At 42.8% G+C, this 21,064-nt stretch overlaps 1 protein-coding gene across 1 annotated transcript in view; it reads right to left on the bottom strand.

The window, feature by feature from the left end:
• The window catches only part of LOC308092413 (pleckstrin homology domain-containing family A member 5-like), a 150,709-nt gene extending 140,143 nt beyond the window's left edge, over nt 1-10,566 (bottom strand). The window contains exons 1-3 of the mRNA XM_080438287.1: nt 10,476-10,566; nt 10,316-10,392; nt 3,246-3,303 (exon numbers count right to left, since the gene is read on the bottom strand). Of these exons, the coding sequence (XP_080294413.1) occupies nt 3,246-3,303; nt 10,316-10,392; nt 10,476-10,540 (200 nt within the window). The 5' untranslated portion in view covers nt 10,541-10,566. The remainder of the gene's footprint in view (nt 1-3,245; nt 3,304-10,315; nt 10,393-10,475) is intronic.
• Nucleotides 10,567-21,064: the final 10,498 nt, after the last annotated feature.

Raw genomic sequence — 21,064 nt, 5'->3', positions numbered from 1 at the left:
GCGATTTCGAGCTTTCGCTTGATTATGATTTCTGAACGATTGCATTTTTTTTTTTTTAAGAAATAGTGAAAATAGCAGATGTACAAGCTTACATCAAGCTGGTACATCGGCTGTTTTCACTATTTCTGTATGCCACCATTGAACAGGGCAGTGTAATACAGAGTTATGTGGTTAAGCCATTTAGACAGGGAACGTACCTGTGTCATTTTTGGATTTCTTTGGCTATTCAAAAATAGCAGATCTACAAGCTCATAGCGCGGCACCGAGTGCCGCGCGATGAGCTTGTAGATCCGCTTTTTTTTTTCGTGTAAAGTTGTGCAAATCTTTAAATATATATATATTTTTAAAGCAAATATTTTTAACTAAAATCTTTGATTATGGGGATTCTACAAATGTCCTAACAGTAAAAAAAAATTACGTATTATTGCTATAACTTTTTCATGTCAAGGACCCCAATATGTTGGGGACCCCCCAGAAGCAAAGATTTTAGTTCAAAATGTTCCCTTTAAAAAATATACATAAGATTTGCACAAATATTCCTGATTTTTCAAAAATAGCAGATCTACAAGCTCATTCTGTGACTCACTCTGTGACTTCGCAACACTCGGCACGGCAACTCGCTCGCCTAAGCTCGCTCGGCGGTGCCTCTCGTGGCTTAAGTCTCCTTCAGACGGCGCGCCTCCGTCGGTGAAAACGAGTGCACCTTTTTCAATCTGACTGGTTTTCCAATCATACCATAGCATATATTTCCCTGTTTAATGGTGGCATACAAAAATAGTGACACGAAAATACATTTTAATAAACGTAAAATAAAACCCCCCAAAAACCTGGTTCGTGATTATTCAATTAACCAACATCGGCTAAATATCAGTTTTGATATCTTTTCAGCTAATTGCAGAGTGGGCGTGCCTTCAGATCAGGAAGCAGGCCGCGCTTTACCCTATCAAATGTAGTGGGCAGGATTTACATCTGTGCTCTCACTTCCCACTGGAAACAAACCCAAACTCATTTAACAATAGCGCCCTCGGAGCCGACAAAAGCACGGAAAGTTAGTAACATTTTAACTTGCTCTTTCATCATAGAAACAAGTGGGCTTATAACCAAAACGATCCATGTTCTTTGGGAGAAGTGGCGTTAGTGTTCCGTGGAGAAATATTGTCAGCCCTCCACCGGAAGTGGAGGGCTGAGGGCAGACCAAAACCCCGGTTTCCAGTCAGCATAGGTCTAGTTAATCCCCCCCCCCCCAGAGTCAAATGCAAAAGTGAAAAACGCTGGCGGGCGCTGTTTTTCCTTTTTATTTGACGATGGGTTCCCAGATTGGTGGTAAGCTTACAGACAGAACTTAATTGATCCCGCGGGGGACATGCAGTCTCCAGAGGCAGCACAGCAGTTAAGACACACAGGGCAGATACAGAAAGGGGAAACAAAGGAGATACAGCCTGAGGGATGCCACAAGATAACTAAAAAATTATAACGGTGGAAGGATGCAAACAGATGCAAAAGGTGAGGGAACAACATCAACACAGTATCAACAATATACAGCAAGATGAAGTATTCGCACTGCTACAGCATTAGCATAGTGTATGCTCCTCATGTTAACTCATTGACTGCCACTGAAAAGTACACTCGTCAGTTGGCCCGAGGTCCACACTGCCAATGACGAGTAGGACGAGTTGTGTGTTTTCAGTGGTTTTCCACTAGATGGCGCTGTTCGCTAACCTGGGAGTCACCATTTGACTCCCGGAGAAGCAAGCCAGCAGCACATCACATGTGATCGCAAAAAAAAACAGCCCGTTCCCTTCCTTGTTATTCGATTTGGGAAAATAGCTTTTTCTCTGCTTTCTGTTGCTTTTTGGCTAAACAGCCTACATTCAACTACCCACAACTATGGAACGGATGATCGCGACGGCACGATTCCGCCCCCCCCCCCCATTCTACAAGGCTCGGATACCTCTTTTAAAGCAATCAGGGGGATCGATCATACTGGAGATAATTAGATTTTTCAAAGGTTAGTAAAAACGGTCAAAATCGCTGGCAAGGGCAGCTATAGATGTTTTAACTCTGGCAGTCTCATTCAGTGCCATTGACGTCGCCGACGTCACGTTTTTATAAGCCCAGGGTGCCAATGACGTCGCTGAAAGAAAATGTTCAGAACCCAAGATATCATGATTTGAAGATTTGCTGCTCCATTCACTTCTTGTTTAACATCTTACTGAAAAGGCTGTATCTCGCTTCCTAAGCACTTTTTTTTTTAATGTATTTTTGGCTCTGGCACTCGCCAGAAATAAGTCAGGCACTGAATGAGTTAAATGGGTGATAAAAAGATATAAAAAAAATTACTTAAAACCCTGAACACTTTATAAACTTGACCTTTGGCTTGGTACTAGCTCTGCTCTTTTTTTCCCTGTCCACCAAACATCTTTGCCGAAAATAGCAGATCTACAAGCCCACAGCACGTCGACGAGCTCGCACAAAGTGTCGTGAGCTTGAAGATCTGCATATTTTTGGGAAAAGTTTTCAAATTGTTTTCCTATCATGACATCGTGCCCAAAATAGAGACGTCAGGTTGAAACGGGTCAAGAATCGGGACACGTTGGCTGTGTGACCGCAGAGAACCATGTCTTCAGAACAAGGTCCAAGTAATGAATGATATACCGGTCGAGCCCATGTATGGGTCTGGCTCTCTTCATAAGTAAAGATCATGCTGGCATACTGTATGTGAAATAAGAAAGCTTTGCACCGATACTGGACTGGGTGGTGTTTTTGGACTCTTGGTCTTGGGTTGTCTGCTTTTCGGAGTGTCTGTATTGATACTATTGTTTTGCTCTTGGTCTTGTCTGAATGCATTACTGTCTGAAAGTCTCTTAATTTATTTTTGTAACCCATTTTTCAGCCTGTGCCAATTGCCTAAGCTTGTAATCCTGGGCTCTACTCTCCCTCTGCCAGCCTAGGGAGAGCACCGAACTGAGCTCATGCTTCCTTCAATGCATGAGGAGCTAGCATCGTGCTCCCTACTGAAAATACACATCAATATGAATCCAATTATGTACTGGGGGGTCCCTGCTTCATCTCTCTCTCTCAGCCAAGGGGTCCTTGGCCTGAAAAACGAGCCCTGGCTTAAGGGGTTTATAAAAGGTAACGATTTCAGATTTTTGCACTTTTAATGCGACAAAATATCGGCCAAAGGCATGGGTAATCGGTTGGTCTGGGGGGGTGGGAGGGGGGGGGGGGTGTTTGCCACTCACTTGATGAAGCACCTCGCTCCCTCGAAGGTGTAGCCCTCCTCCCATCCTGTTGGCAAGTCTGTGTGGGTCCAAACACAACAAGCAGATGGACACACTGTTAACTGGAGCACTGCCCCGTGTGTGTGTGTGTGTGTGTGTGTGTGTGTGTGTGTGTGTGTGTGTGTGTGTGTGTGTGTGTGTGTGTGTGTGTGTGTGTGTGTGTGTGTGTGTGTGTATGTGTGTGTGTGTGTGTGTGTGTGTGTGTGTGTGTGTGTGTGTGCGTGCGTGTTTATGCAAAAGAACATCTTATTTATAGAGCAACCTTTCACAGCCTATGAGAGTCACAAAGTGCCTTACAGGTTTAAAATCTTGAAAAAAAGGATATCAGTATAAAACAGAGAACAAATGAATAAAATAAACAATTCCACCGAACGATAGGGCCGACCGTAATGGCAGTGGAGGCGTTGGATGGAGCTCAAAGTGAACTTTACTCAGGTATCTAGTTTGTCGCCTCCGACCATCCTATCCCGTGTTGTAAAAAAAGAATTTGCCAAAATGGCCAAAACTCAAAGAAAAAACTGTGAAAGTGGCCATTTTCAAGATGTTTTGGTCATTATCTCTGGTCCAAACTGCTCAGTTCAAAAGATGCGTGACTTTGAGGACATTAAGCACATTATGACACTTTTTCTTTTTTTTCAGGTTTTCGGGCCTAAAATTATGGTAATTGTTCGGGCCGGCCCAGTTAGGGCCAGGGCTTAATTTTCAGCCGGCTGAGAACTCTAGTTGACAGCCGTGCACAGGGAATCATGTTTACAGCTCTAGGGATCAGAATCAAGAATGGGAATCATTAACGCACAGAATCAACATTGTATGTTTACGAGCTAATCAATTCCTTTAATCAACACTGGTTATGCAGGTTATTATAATGACAGCTGATCATGTTTTTTATGACAGCTGATCGTTGTTAAACAATGACGTCACATGCGGAAGCTGCTGAACAGGAAAACATAAGGACCGCTGTCATTTATCTGAACATATTCAAACTGCAACGTGCATTTTTCTACAGTTTCTCTACAAATTCAGCGATAATAAAACAAGCTGTCCAGGCCTGGTCTTTTATCACACTGACTGAAAATTGATCTGGATTGGAAGTGTGCGTGTGTGCATGAGCGTGTGCATGAGCGCGTGCGTGCGTGCGTGCGTGCGTGCGTGCGTGCGTGCGTGCGTGCGTGCGTGCGTGCGTGCGATCAAGCGTTGTGCAGCTTTCTGGCTGATGTCAGCAAGCAGCTGAACTGCATGTTGGTACCAACAGAGCTGGCTGCCTAATCTTATTAGGAAAGTTTTATTATTATTTTGAAAAAAAACAAAATTTTAAAATAGTAGAATAAATTGCAGATCTACAAGCTCACAACGTGTCGATGTAGATAGGCTATTTTCACCTTTTTAAAATAGTAAAATAAATTGCAGATCTACAAGCTCACAACGTTTCGATTTAGATCAGGTATTTTCACCTTTTTCAAATGTTTTTCAAAATAATAAAACAAAAATCCTCATTAGATTAGGCATAAGGGATATGATAGGGCCCTGTAGCTCTAAGTAGAATGGTTGATATTCCATACTTCACAACCAGTGGTTCTCAAACTTTTTCAGGTCAAGGACCCCCAAATGTATATGTATTTGACCACGGACCCCCATCTGAAAATGTTTTGTGCCAGGGACCCCCAGAAGAGAAAATTAGTGTTAAAAAAATAATCTAAATGATTCAAAACTTTCAAGATGTAATTTTTTTTCTCCAAAAAAGCAGATGTTCAAGCTCGCAGCGTGGCATGGACTGACGCGCTGTGAGCTTGTATATCTGCTATGTTTGAATAGCCAACGTATAAAATATGGATAATAGGATTGAAATGATTGTGATGCCGTATTAACAAATTTGCTAGGGACCCCCTCAAGGACCCCTCTGGGGGTCCCCGGACCCCACTTTTGAGAACCAACGCGTTACACTTTCCATAACACATCCATGGACACTCAATGCATTTTCATAGAGGGATTCATCTCGGTCACTTTATCCATTAAGACCGGGGACGCATCTGTGTCATTTTAAGATTTCTCTAGCTATTCAAAAATAGCAGATGTACAAGCTCATAGCGTGGCACCGAGTGTCACGCTATGAGCTTGTAGATCTGCTCTTTTTGAAAAATCGTGAAGATTTGTGCAAATCTTTGAATATATATATTTTTAAACCGAACATTTGTCAAATATTTTGTTCCAGGGACCTCTAGAAGCAAAGATTTGAGTTAACAAATGTTTGCTTTAAAAAGTATGTTTGCTTTAAAAAGTATATATATTCAAAGATTTGCACACATTTTCACGATTTTTCAAAGAAAATAGCAGATCTACAAGTTGGTAGCTATGAGCTTGTAGATCTGCTATATTTTGAATAGCCAAAGAAATCTAAAAATGACAGAGATGCTTTCCCAGTCTTAATGGGTTAACTAAATATTGGATCCAATAGTCACAAGCCACACAATATTCCCAACATTCTGACACTAAAATGACCTTTTTCACCTTTCTCTGTCCCAGCAAGCAACACACACTCTGAGCCCATTTAGGAGACCATTTTGTGTACCATTTCGCACCTAGTGGCGAAGCGTACGGTCAGGCAAATCTTCCTAAATAAAGCATCTTAGAGCTGCCTGTCTGTGAACATGTCGAATAATTACATTACTGTCTGTGACTTGGGCTCAGCTCAAATAATTGTAGTGGAGTAAAAGTACAATATTTGCCTTTGAGATGTAGTGGAGTAGAAGTAAAAGTACTGACAATTGGAAATACTACATTTAAGTAAAAATACCTCAAAATTGTGCTGAAGTACAGTACTTGAGTAAGTGTTACTTTACACCACTGATAATTACATTGACCTGCACCAACCTCACCGCACCTGTTCACGTCAAGGACCCCCACATTGATATGTATCTATCTGCCGGACCACCCTGTTGAAAGGAGCTTGTGCCAGGGACCCCCATAAGTACTTTGGGTGTGGCAAGCTGCCAGGCAGAGCAGTAATGAGCTAAAAGGCAGTAATGAAATCTTTTAAGTTCTAAATCACTGAATCATCCGAGTGCAAAATCATGTTAATAAATGAAATAGCTGACAAGCTCACAACACGTCACATCGCGGCACATTGTGAGCTTGTAGATCGGCTATTTTTTAATGGCGTAACCCATTTAGACGAGGAAAGTATCTGTCATTTTAGATTTCTTTGGCTATTAAAAAATAGCAGATATACAAGCTCAAAGTGCGGCACTGAGTGCCGCACTATGAGCTTGTAGATCTGCTATTTTTGAAAAATCGTGAAAAATGTGTGCAAATCTTTGAATATATACTTTTTTAAGCGAACGTTTGTAAGAGATTTGAGTTAAAAATGTTGTTCAAAAAATACATGTATTCAAAGATTTGCACAAATGATCAAGATTTTTCAGAAATTAGCAGATATACAAGCTCATAGCGCGCCACTCGGTGCCGCGCTATAAGCTTGTGTATCTGCTATTTTTTAATAGCCCAAAGTATAAAATAATGGTAATAGCTAAAAATCTAAAATGACAAGGATGAGTTCCCGGTCTTAATGGGTTAAAAGAGCACCTTTTCAACCCTATCTTCATATAATTGGTCCTCACTAATGCTCAATATAGTATGGCACCATGTCGGTCTACTCACTCTGTATCTCAGAGGAGGGCTGTGGACAGTTCAGAAACCTGCGACATCGGATTTTAGATTTGAGTTTTTAATCAATGGCTTCTATTTCAGCATGCCAACTTTCCAGGATAGGTGACAAGGCGCAGCCCTGTCGGAGACCAACCCCCACTGGAAAATAATCCGACTTACTGCCGAGCACCCGGACACAGCTCTCGCTTTGGGCGTACAGAGATTGGATGGCCCTCAACAAGGTCCCCCTCTCCCCATATTCCCGCAGCACCTCCCACAGTACCTCCCGGGGGACCCGGTCATATGCCTTCTCCAAATCCACAAAACACATGTAGACCGGATATGCATACTCCCAGGCCCTCTCCAGGATCCCTGCCAGAGTAAAGAGTTGGTCAGTTGTTCCACGACCAGGACGGAAACCACATTGCTCCTCTTGAATCTGAGGTTCGACTATCGGCCGGACCCTCCTTTCCAGTACCTTGGTGTAAACTTTCCCAGGGAGGCTGAGTATTGTGATACCTCTGTAATTGGCACACACCCTCTGGTCTCCCTTTTTGAAAAGTGGGACCACCACCCCAGTCTGCCACTCCCTCGGTACTGTCCCAGACTTCCATGCGATGTTTAAAAGACGTATCAACCAAGACAGCCCCTCAACACCCAGAGCCTTCAGCATTTCTGGACGAATCTCATCAACCCCCGGAGCTTTGCCACTGTGGAGTTGTTTAACTACCTCAGTGACTTCCTTCCGGGAGATTGACACCGATCCCCCATCATCCTCAGGCTCTGCTCCTGTCAGGGAGGGTTGGTCTGATGTCATTGGGTTTAGGAGTTCCTCAAAGTGTTCCTTCCACCTCCCTACAACTTCCTCACTTGAAGTCAGCAGAGTCCCACCCTTGCTGTATACAGCTTGGATGGTTCCCCGCTTTCCCCTACTGAGGTGCCGTATGGTCTTCCAGAACAACTTTGGTGCCGCCCGAAAGTCCTTCTCCATGGATTCCCCGAACTCCTCCCACACCCGCTGCTTAGCCTCCGACACAGCTGTGGCTGCCGCCCTTCGGGCCTGTCGGTACCTTGCAACTATTATATTATATATATAATAATATAATATTATATATATTCATGGACAGGATCTCGAGGCGAAGTCGTGGCGGAGAGGGTATACGGTTCGGTGAGCTAAGGGTTGCGTCACTGCTTTTTGCGGATGATGTGGTCCTGATGGCACCATCGGTCCGGGACCTTCAGCTCTCACTGGATCGGTTCGCAGTCGAGTGTGCGTCGGCTGGGATGAAAATCAGCATCTCCAAATCTGAGGCCATGGTTCTCAGCAGGAAACCGGTGGATTGTGCAGTCCGGGTAGGGAATGAGGCTTTGCCCCAGGTGAAGGAGTTTAAGTATCTCGGGGTCTTGTTCACGAGTGAGGGGAGGACGGAGCAGGAGATCAGCCGGAGAATCGGAGCAGCAGGAGCGGTATTGCAGTCGCTGTACCGCACTGTTGTGACGAAAAGAGAGCTGAGCCAGAAGGCAAAGCTCTCGGTCTTCCGAGCAATCTTCGTTCTTACTCTCACCTATGGTCATGAAGTGTGGATCATGACCGAAAGAATAAGGTCGCGGGTACAAGCGGCCGAAATGAGTTTTCTCAGACGGGTGGCTGGCATCTCCCTTAGAGATAGGGTGAGAAGTTCGGTCACCCGGGAGAGACTCGGAGTAGAGTCGCTGCTCCTTCGTTTGGAAAGGAGCCAGCTTAGGTGGTTCGGGCATCTAGTACGGATGCCTCCCGAGCGTCTCCCTAGGGAGGTCCTCGTTGCACGTCCCACTGGGAGGAGACCCCCGGGGCAGACCAAGGACCAGATGGGCGGATTACATCTCCACACTGGCGTGGGAATGCCTCGGGATCCCCCAGGAGGAAGTTGCTAATGTTGCTCAGGAGAGGAAAGTCTGGAGCTCTCTGCTGGAACTGTTTGCCCCCGCGACCCGACTCCGGATAAGCGGTTGAAGATGGATGGATGGATGGATGGAACTTTCCAGGAATAGAAAGCATGTAGTTTCTATTAAGGCAATTACGTTTCTGCACTCATTTTTGGTTTCGGACACGAATTTTCCTTTTGGTCCTAAAAAAACGCCGCTTAACAATTAATCAATTAATCGATCGATAAGGTTATCAACTATCAATTAATGAATTAATCGATAATAATTTGCATCCCTAATACATATGTGTTCATTGAGTGTTCTGTGGCTGTGACTGTGTTATGAAAACATGAAATGTATGGAATATCAATAATTGTAGAGCTATTCTATTTACTGTCACAATTATGACATAATCGCATAATAGCAATTATTTGAGATAAATTATTTTGCTTATAATAATTTGCATATAATCTTCAAACATAGCGGAAATCGCAGATCTACGAGCTCACAACGCGGCACCATGCAGTGCGTTGTCAGTTATGTCAAGTTATTGGTCATATCTGTCCTGTGCAACTTTTGTTTAAAGCCAGTCAAAAATGTTCTTTTTACATTCAATGCCAAAAACACAATTAAATCGTTAATCACAATTATTTGTCAATTGAAAATTAATCGTCAAGTAAAACGTTAAATGTCATAGAGCGAAACAAGCCCTCAGGGCTATGTGCGTTATCCTTTTAGCATTAAACTGTACCTTTTTGCAAACAGTTAATAAAGTATTCAATCAATCAAACCAACCACTCTAGTAGTTATGGAATAGATGTGACATAGTGGAATATCAATCATTCTAGTGATGATACTTCATCATGTGTCAATAATACAAGTTGCCTGGTTAAAGTTATAGTTATTATAACACCCATTCTCTCTCACACACAGTTGTGTGTAGATGAAAAACACATAAGTAAAACATTCTGCACTGAATGTTGACCTGACAGACAGACAAACACACACAGGTCTGTGAGGACAAACATAAATATGTTCACGCGCAGGACATCAACTTTTGAGTCGTGCTATATGGCTGTCACTTCAACATGAAAAACACAGTCTCTCTCTCTCTCTCTCTCTCTCTCTCTCTCTCTCTCTCTCTCTCTCTCTCTCTCTCTCTCTCACTCTCTCTCTCTCTCTCTCTCTCTCTCTCTCTCTCTCTCTCTCTCTCTCTCTCTCTCTCTCTCTCTCTCTCTCTCTCTCTCCTCTCGTCTCTCTCTCTCTCTCTCTCTCTCTCTCTCTCTCTCTCTCTCTCTCTCTCTCTCTCTCTCTCTCTCTCTAACAAACAAATACGAAAAATAACCCGCCTCCATCCTCGCTCTGCTTCAGGTGTTTTGCCAATTGAAATAGTTATTAAAAAACACACTCACAGCCAGCCATACAGCCAGACACACGCACACACACACAGACAGACAGACAGACACAAACACACGAACACACACCTGGAGTGTGTCGGTGTCCGGTGCTGATCGCCTCTCCGCTGACAGGATGCAGCCAGGTTGTACTCTGAGCCTCCTCACTGAGGACACACAACACACACAACATTACACACACTGTGTTAACATGTTAATGACAGAGAGGACACACAGAGGAGAGCTTTACTTGATGAAGAAGACCCGTCCGTCCCTGGTGACTCCATGGCTCCAGGTCTTGGACAGATCACACATCCAGTCGGGCTGCAGCAGCAGGTCCACCGCCGCCATGTCGCTCTGTAGTGAACTGCCTCACACACACCCTGCTACACACACACCTGTGACCTGGACTATTGTGTGACCGCCAGGGGGCGCGGTTTTTCCTTTTCTTTCTTTTTCCTCTCTTTTTTGAGTTATCAGTTTTGATAATAATAATATTAATAGTAGTATTAATAATACAGTATATATATATATATATATATATATATATATATATATATATATATATATATATATATATATATATATATATATATATATATATATATATATATATATATATATATATATATACATATATATACATATATATATATTTTTTTTTAATGTGTTGTTTTTATGCAGATGTATCAAAAAATGTATTATTGATATTATTAGTATTATTATTTATTATTTATTATTTATTATTATTATTATTATTATTATTATTATTATTATTATTATTATTATTATTATTGCTATACACTAACACATTTCTGCTAAAGTAGCAAGTAAGTACATAACAAATTATATATAAAAAATATATATAATTAGCCAATCTACATAAATATAAATATACTGAAACAAATACAAAATATGAATTGAAATAAAATAACAACATTCCAAATCATAATATTTTATATATGATGTTAAAAATAGCTGATCAACAAGCAGCAGATCACCTTAGTGAACTGAAAATAGCCGATCTACAAGCTCACAACTCATCGCAGCGCAACCCATCGTGAGCTTGTAGATCTGTGTTATTGACACCGTGCGCAAAGGCAACCAAGTATGAAGGACTTTTAGACACAACTATTGAAACCTGAAAAGATTACAAGAGGGTTTATTGTTTATTTGTCCTATAAGTTACAGCCGAATGTACTCTTATCGGCTTATTCTTGGCAGGGCCGGCCGCTGCTATAAGCAATATAAGCGGTTGCTTAGGGCCACAACCCTAGGGCCGGCCCTGATTCCAGGGGTCTTCAGCAGGGGGTCCGGGACTCCTAGGGGGTCCTCAGAGTTACTACAGGGGGGCTGCTAAATCTTTGTGTGATAGGATTCTATATTGTTTTTACATTAACCACCTGAACCCTAGCATCCCTATTCCTTAATCTGAGGAGAACTTTGGCCAAAAATAGTCGATCTAGAGCCTCGCAGAGCTTGTAGATCTGCTATTTTTGGCAAAGAGGTTTGGTGTCGAGGGAAAAAAGAGCAAACTAAGTACAGAGTTAAAGGTCAAGTTTACTAAGTATTGAGGGTTTTAGTCATACATGGGCCACGTGCGGCCCCCAACTTCACTTAATGCGGCCCGCAGGTTAATATCGGAACACAATATATTATTGATTTCAGCTGTTCCAATTCCAAACATGCAAGTCTATCAAGCTATGAAATCTATGAATCATCTACAACATAATATTACACAATATGTAGTGGGGTCCCTGCTTCATCTCTCTCTCTCTCTCTCTCAGCTAGGGGGTCCTTGGGCTGAAAAACGTTGAAGACCCCTGGTTTACAACAAAAGAAAATTGTAGAAATGACTTTACACTCTGCTGTTGACAAATGGCGCCCTCCCGTGGTGACATATTCCAATAGGTCACCGATTGTGGTGTAACGGCTGAAACCTTGGCAACGGCTGACAGTGGAGCAAAGTGGATCATCTGGGATTTATTATTATACCTGAGTGTGACACTGATTGACTCCACCAATCACAACTATGGATTTATACCTGTGTGATTGAATCCACAAATCACATCTATGGATTTATACCTGAGTGTGATCCACCAATCACAACTATGGATTTATACCTGTGTGATTGAATCCACCAATCACATTTATGCATTCATATACCTGTGTACAGTGGTGGACAAAGTACTCTCAACTCCAGTAATTGAGTCGAAGTATAAATACTCCTGGTCAAATATCACTCAACTACAAGTGAAAGTTGCTCGGTAAAATTTGTGTTGGAGAATTAGGCCTATGCTTTTAAAAAGTATTTGCTTTTAAAAAATACTTAAATATTCAAAAGTACATGCTTTCACAAATAATTAAAAGTAGGTTAAGTCATAATTGTTCGTTAAAATTAAAAGTTTTGACAGACAGAAAACGTTTAAAGCACTATATTGTGATAGTTCCAATTTTGTCTGCCCGTTTTCTTTGTCATCACTTCCAATTCCACTTGTCTAATCTGTATCCTGTGTGAGTTCTCTCTCCTGATTGGATAAAATTGCTATCCCGACCTGAATAATGCATTTTCTGGAGAGCTGGAGAGACATGGAGACTCCTGTTACTGAACAAACACTCTATAGCATTCACAATATAGCCTAGAGCTATTTACACTTATTTTGACAAAACATATCACTTACCCTACCTTTAAGTATTCAAAAGTACAAATTGCAAAGCACAAAAATATCAATAACAGTGAAAATAGCAGATCTACAAGCTCAAAACGCACGTGATGTGATGCATTGTGAGCTTGCAGATCTACCATTCTCACAATATTTGAAATAGTACTTCAGTGGTTAATTCTTAATGTACTTTTCCCCTTCCTATTTTACATTTACAATCTTGTCTTTATCCAGAGCTATGCAATTATCATCTACAACACATTAAAGTGCTTATAAATAATTAAACAAACCCCCATTTGGTTACTTCTGCATGGGGACATTTTGCCCTCGCAAGTGTAGTAATACAAACAAACAAACAAACACAAACACACACACACGCACACACGCGCGCGCACACGCGCGAGCGCACGCACGCACGCACGCACGCACGCACGCACGCACGCACGCACGCACGCACGCACGCACGCACGCACACACACACACACACACACACACACACACACACACACACACACCTCCAACACCTTTACATTGGCTACGGTCTCCGCCCCCTGTCATTGTATTCCTATAAGAATGCAGTGTCAGCCTTTCACGCCCACACACACACACACACACACACACACACACACACACACACACACACACACACACACACACACACACACACACACACACACACACACACACAGAGTGTCAGCCTTTCACACCAATACAAAGCAGAGATATCCAACACCACTCTGTGTGTGTGTGTGTGTGTGTGTGTGTGTGTGTGTGTGTGTGTGTGTGCGTGCGTGCGTGCGTGCGTGCGTGCGTGTGTGTGTGTGTGTGTGTGTGTGTGTGTGTGTGTGTGTGTGTGTGTGTGTGTGTGTGTGTGTGTGTGTGTGTGTGTGTGTGCGTGTGTGCGTGCGTGTGTGCGTGCGTGCGTGCGTGCGTGTGTGTGTGTGTGCCGCCTGTATGCTGCCATTGTGTTGCATTGTCTTCATGTGTCGTGCTGAACACAAGTACATCTACTCAATTACAAGTACAATTTGGAGTATATGTAATTATTTCAAGAAACAGTCTTGTGTATTCAACATTTGACCAGAGTAAATGACACACAAGTATTGGCATCAAAATATACTTAAAGTACCAAAAGTAAATGTTTTACAAATGTTTTTGAAAAAAGCCGATCAACAAGCTCACAACAGGTCACACAATGCAACGCGTTGTGAGCTTGTAGGTCAGCTAAATAGGGCTTAATTTGGTTAATGTGAGTTCTGTAATTGTAGTTTAATCTACAAAGTTACTTGTGTAACTTTGATTGGTTGATTTAATATTATATTAGGCAAAAATGTAAAACAGCACAGTTACGCGTATCTACATATTTACACATAGTATATCGTTGCTGTCGGGCAGAAACGTCTTATCTCCATATTTTAACTGTTTGTGTTTTTTCTTAACCCATTAAGACCTGAAGCCGATAAAAACGTATGTTTCTATATCAGTGGTGCTCAAACTTTTTCATGTCAAGGACCCCCAAAATGATATGTATTTGGCCGCCGACCCAAAATATTTTGTTCCAGGGACCCACAGAGGAAAGATTTGAGTTAAAAATGTTAGCTTTAAAAGATATTATATATTCTAAGATTTGCACACATTTTCACGATTTTTCATAAATAGCAGATCTACAAGCTCATAGCGCGGCACACAAAAAGCATCGAAAATAGCAGATATGCAAGCTCCAAACGCGGCGCAAAGCGACACGTTTCGAGCTTGTAGATCTGCAACATTTTGTGAAAGTTACAGTTTTGGATATATGAGGTTTTCCACACGACAGAGAGGGACGTGTAGACATAAGGTGAATGGGTTTAACCCAGGGGGAATCCAACTGCTGGGTCACACCCTTAGAGAATGACCACCAGAGGGCCCCCATTATTAGCCCCCCCCCCCCCCCCTCTAACGGCGTAGCGGTTCAAATGACAAACATTGAGGTCCTTTTGTCCCCTGGCTGTGTGGCAGTAATCTGACCTGTAATGCAATGACCTGTATACTCTGTACTCTGTAATAATCTTTGTAATATGACTTTTGACAGAGGTGTCCCCTGTTTGTTTACACCAGGGGTCTTCAACAGGGGGTCTGGGACCCCTAGGGGGTCCTCAGAGTCACTACAGGGGGTCCGCCAAATCTTTGTGTGATATGATTTTGTTTTTTACCTTAACCACTTGAACCCTAGCATCCCTTTTCTGAGGAGAACTTTAGCCAAAAATGGCAGATCTAGCTCACAACGCCTCGTGCTGCGAGGCGTTGTGAGCGAGGCGAGGCGTATTTTTGGCAAAGAGGTATAGGTGTAGAGGGAAAAAAGAACAGACCAAGTAAACAAAAAAAGTTTAATCTGAAACACAATTTCATACAATATAGAGGGGGTTCCTGCTTCACCTCTCTCTCAGCTAGGGGGTCCTTTGCATAAAAAGGTTGAAGACCCCTGGTTTACACCATACTGGGCATTGGTTCTCAAAGTGGGGTCCGGGGACCCCCAGCAAAAGTAGTTAATGTTGCGTCACAATCATTTTAACATAATCCCAGTAGCAAAACACAGAAATATGTGTGGGGAGGAATGAATTGGCATAACCACTAAATTGTGGAGAAAAAGGGACACAAATAATTAGTCACTCTAAAGCTAGTCTCGCGTAGCCAGACAACTATTCCACAATCTCTGAATGCTACATAGAGTCTGGAACTGCAACTCCCAAAATCCGATTGAGGAAACTGGCACTTCCGTTCACGAAAATATATTTTGAAATATCTTTACATTTTACTTTTTAATTTCCATTTCTGCTCAGCAGCAAGCTAAATATACTTAGATGATTTGTATTTATATTAGGATAAATTTGCGCGACTGTAAAGACGAAACGGAAGTGGGGAGGAGGCTTCACATCCGGTTTATGTTCTAATCATGATCAGAGCTTCCGATTCCCAGACCGTATGACCGGAAACATTTGAAAATTGTGGGAGGCAACAGTCTGGCCACGCGAGACTACTCTAAAGCCAATCAAAAAGCAATCAATCTTGGGCTGCTGGGGTTCTAGTGGTTATGTGGACAGTGGGAAATGCAAACAAGCCCCAGAAGCAAGAGCAAAAAAACAGTATGGCTGACAATCATAGACAGTAAAAAGGATGGACAAAGTCACGCCCATAGACTCTACTGACCGTAAATGAAGCCTATTTTTCAGCAATTTCAAATCCGCCATCTTTCTATATCGCGTCATATCGCGTCATATCCTATGCCAGCGTTTCCCAACCGTGGCAAGCGGACCTTTTTTGGGCCGCGAAGGAACGCCAGGTGTGCTGTGTAAAAGTTTGGATGAAAAAGAAATAAATCCACCCCCTCCCCCCAGAACAATAGACAATAGCTGCTGCTGCCTTGAGCCATTGGCTCATCGTCCGTCGCGGACACACATCCAGTGAATCGACCCTCGCACATATAAATGCAAATGTGTGGCTTTGTCTTCATGGGGCCATCGCCTGTACTCCCCTGGCAGGTACTCAGGGGTGAAAGTGGGTCGGAACGGGCCGATATGGCGGACCTGAACGCCGTACCGTCGAAGAGGGGCTGTCAAAAGCCCATATTATAACCTGCCATGATGAATGTCCAACAATAAAACACATGTACTAACGTTAAATCAACATAAAGGTCCTTACACACTGGGGCGAATTCTTCATGCGAATAAATACGTTTTTTTTAAAAACCTTATAAAGTCAATGCAAGCGTCCACATCAGTTTCGCGAAGCGAAAAAGCGCCTTTTAATTATTCGGAACGAGTCCGAATTTTGCGTATATTCGCATATTCGCCGGTGTGTAAGGTAACCTTAAGTGTTAGATTTCTTATAAAGTGCTTCTAAATCGCTCCAGGGTGTTTGTAATCCGTGTAGTTTGTGGTGTTCAATTACTCCACAGAGATGATCTGTTCACTTGCAAGCTGCGGTAACCGAAAGTCTCGCCCCAAAGCAAGCTACCCCCATTTGTTTTCGCGGACCAGCGGTTCTTGTATTTGTTTTACTGAGGATAAGGTTAGAAATACGTTTAGGATTAGGCATAGTTTTACTGATGTTACATTTAGCAATAAGGTTAGGTTTAGACATAGTTTACTGAGGTTACGTTTAGGAATACCAGGTGGGCGACTGTGTTTTGGGGCGAGTGTTTTGGTATCCGTCTGTAGTGGGCAACTGCGCATGCGTCCGCAATAATGCTATCACTTTTTACTTTTTACGTGTTACTGGTAAGGTGAAATCAGACTCCTTTTATATATTTGCAGGCCAAAACCACCATATATATATATATATGCACATTGTATATCTAGGTGTGCCCTGGGATCTTTTGGCTATGCCAGGTGTGCCTTGAACCCAAAAAGGTTGGGAAACACTGTCCTGCACTCGGAAATTAAGGCTATTGTTGGGACCAGAGCGGGGGTGGAATGAATGCTATTGGTTGTGTAGCTTGTCAATCAAATCATCACAAGGTAGCCACGCCCCTCCTACAGCACATCCTACTTTATCATACTTTTTAAAATAAATGGGACCATAATTTACCAAAACGCATATCATGATGATTGAAAGAAGACTTTAAACTAGACTGGAACCATATAGTATTTGTGGCAATGTTAATTAAGGTAATAAAATCAAGTCTAAAGTTCGGCAAAAGCCCACCCACTTGAATGGAGAGTAATTCTTTCTGACACCAGCAGGGGTAAAACAGCAAAACTACAGGCCATTCATACGAACTGTCACTTCCTATATAGACTCAGTTTATAACTTAGAAGCTGGCCCTTTGCTGACAATGCACACTTGGCCCCATCTGTGACAAAACATTCATGTGAAATGAATTAGTATTGAGCAAATACACATCATCATGGTCCATTTCTCACCTACAATGTTTGTTGTGCCTCCCTGGAAGGGAAAGACCAACCAACCATGAAGGGATGAGAGTCGTAATTATCTATATAACTGTACTGGCACACATACAGCTATACTGTAAGACCCAGGTGGTGCAAGGTTTACAGCTCTCTGCCCTCCTGTAGTACCCCACACAGTACTGGAAAGTAACTGAGTACATTTACTCAAAACAACAAAACAGGATATAATTTCCCTCTATAGCAGCAGTTATCAGCCACTGGAGTAGTGTGGTGGTGTGTCAGGGACCAGAGTTGGTCGGCAAGAGAGACACCAGGAGATAAAAAATGTCATTTTCCTGTCTTTTATGTCTCCACCAGGTCGAAAGGCATGGGCGAGACTATGTTTTGCACCCTGTCCGTCCGTGTGTCCGTGTGCGTGTGTCTGTCTGTGAACAGCTAATCTCTCAAGAACAGATTCTGCTCTGCGTTGGAATCTGTCGTGAAGGTTCGTCATAACGTGTACACACTGGGCTACAAGTGGGCGTGCCTTCAGATCAGGAAGCAGGCCGCGCTTTACCCAATCAAATGTAGTGGGCGGGATTTACGTGTCCGCCGATCCTTCCCCACTCGAAACCAACCAAAACTAATTTAACAATAGCGTCCGCGGAGCAGACAAAACCACGAAAAGATATTCACATTTTAACTTGCTCTTTCATCATAGAAACAAGTGGGCTTATAACCAAAACGATCCATGTTCTCTGGGAGAAGTGGTGTTAGTGTTCCGTGTAGAAATATTGTTAGTGGGAATGAAAACATAGTCGCACCACCGGAAGTGAAACGCTGAAGGCAGACCAAAACCCCGGTTTCCTTGCGCACGGTTGCTACGTCGTCATTGTCCCAGAGCCAAGTGAGATAGTACAAACAGCAGAGGGCGCTGTTTTTCCTTCTCATTTGGTTCTCGGTTCCCAGATTGGTGAACAGCTAATCCTCGGCACTATTGGCCCGGTCACTGCGAAACCGTGCACACACACCATGCCAAACCTGAGTTTCTGCCCCACATTTTTCAGATTGGCCTGTTATACTGTAGCTCCACCAGGAGACCGATTTTTGGATATTACTCCTACAGATTTTGTCCAACGATCACGCAAAACGGTACACAGTATTTCTATAGTCATGTGATCAAGACGGATCTGTTTGATTTTCCATATTCCATCCTGATTGGCTAATATTGGCTTCCACAGTTTGCAGGATTGGTTTGTTTTGAACAAAATGCCTCAAATCATGAACGCAGCTTGCGATTTCCGTGAAATTGTGCACGCACATTCCCACTAGGCCAAGGAATAAATGCCACTTGAAAATGTTCAAATCAGCCTCATGGTGGCGTTATAACAGGTCGATTCGCGTTTTTACTTATAACTACACTGAACTGCGTGAAACTTTGCAAGCCAAGGAAAAACATTTGCCCTGCATTTTTCACATCTACCTTTTAGAGCGCCACCAGGGGGCTGACTTTTGTAAAAAAGAAAAATTGCTATTACTCCTTCAGATTCTGTCCAAAAATCACACAAATCGGTGCACAGTATTACTATAGTCATGTGATCAAGACGGATGTGTCCGATATTTCACATTGCATCCTAATTGGCTAATATTGCCTTCCAAAGTTTGAACAAAATGCCTCAAATCATGAAGGCAGCGTGCGATTTCCGTGACATTTTGCCAAACCATTCCCACTAAGTCGAGGAAGAAATAACATCCTTTTCTCATTGGCCTGTTATAGCGCCAACAGCAGGTCTAATTTAGCAAAACGAATTTTTGGAACAAAATGCCTCAAATCAGGAATGCAGTGTCCGATTGCCCTGAAAGGCTTAAGAGGAGATGGCACCCTTTTCACATTGGCCTATAATAGTGCCACCAGGAGGCCACAATACCCTACCTGACCTTTCTAGTTTTTCCTGACCTGTTTGGCACAATGTGAGTTGTTTTTAAATGTGCTATATATATATATTTGATTTGATTTGATTTTACGCAGTAACTGCTGGTAATGAGGTATATTTATTTATTTAAAAGTATTATCGTATTGTTATGTAAACACAGGGCAAGTAACATTCAATGTCATTAAGTACAAGTTTAAGGTGCTTAAGGCTACTTGAGTGCGTACATTTTTCAATTCTTTATACTCCTATTCCATTACATCTCAGAGGCAAATATTGCACTATTGCACACACTCCACAACAATTATTTGAAAACTTTAGTTACAAATGGCTTTGTATTGGCCTTATTATTAGAAGACATGCATTCTAAGCTGCACAGTGTGGAACCGCAGAGCAGAAACCTGCTCCCTGGGTACAATGCCTGGCATGCAGGAGATCAGGCCTGCACACATTGTTCACTGATGTAGACACAGACACAGACACGCACGCACGCACGCACGCACGCACGCACGCACGCACGCACGCACGCACGCACGCACGCACGCACGCACGACGCACGCACGCACGCACGCACGCACGCACGCACGCACGCACGCACGCACGCACGCACGCACGCACGTACCACAAATGCACGCACCACGCACCACAAACGCACGCGCACACACACACACACACGCACACGCACACGCACACGCACACGCACACGCACACACAATTGCTATACTTGTGAGGACATCAACTTTTTTATCTATAGCCGATCTACAAGATGACAACCCTTCGTGCTTCAATGGGTTGTCAGCTTGTAGATCAGCTAAGTATAAAACAACCCACAACCCCTAAACCTGACCTCTAAATGTCTAAACCTAACACCTAAACCTGACCTCTAAATGTCTAATCCTAGCTAGTGGTGTGTTCTAGTTATTCTTTGTTGAGGATATACCATAATTATTCCCTCCCACACACACACGACACACGCATATCCGCGCTTATATAGACGTGTGCACGTGGTCACCGGATGAAATAACCGCTCTAACACACGCACGCTCTGTGTGTGTGTGTGTGTGTGTGTGTGTGTGTGTGTGTGTGTGTGTGTGTGTGTGTGTGTGTATGTGTGTGTGTGTGTGTGTGTGTGTGTGTGTGTGTGTGTGTGTGTGTGTGTGTGTGTGTGTGTGCATATATGAAGGTTCAAGGTTGTATTGTATTGTTACATCTTGTGTGAGTACATAAGAGCAAAACTCCTTTGTGTTTGGCTTCCTTCAGACAAAGCAGCAGCATAGATAATAACAACAAAATAATGTTAAAGGTTCTATGACATTCATTTTCACTTTTTTTATTTTCAATGTTTTATTTGGGGTTTTATGACCTCAATTACACCCA

Source organism: Gymnoscopelus braueri, assembly GCF_963280865.1.
Source record: "Gymnoscopelus braueri genome assembly, chromosome: 9".
NCBI lineage: Eukaryota > Metazoa > Chordata > Actinopteri > Myctophiformes > Myctophidae > Gymnoscopelus > Gymnoscopelus braueri.
The sequence above is the reverse complement of the archived record's forward strand: the minus strand, read 5'-3'. Positions and strand labels throughout refer to the sequence as shown.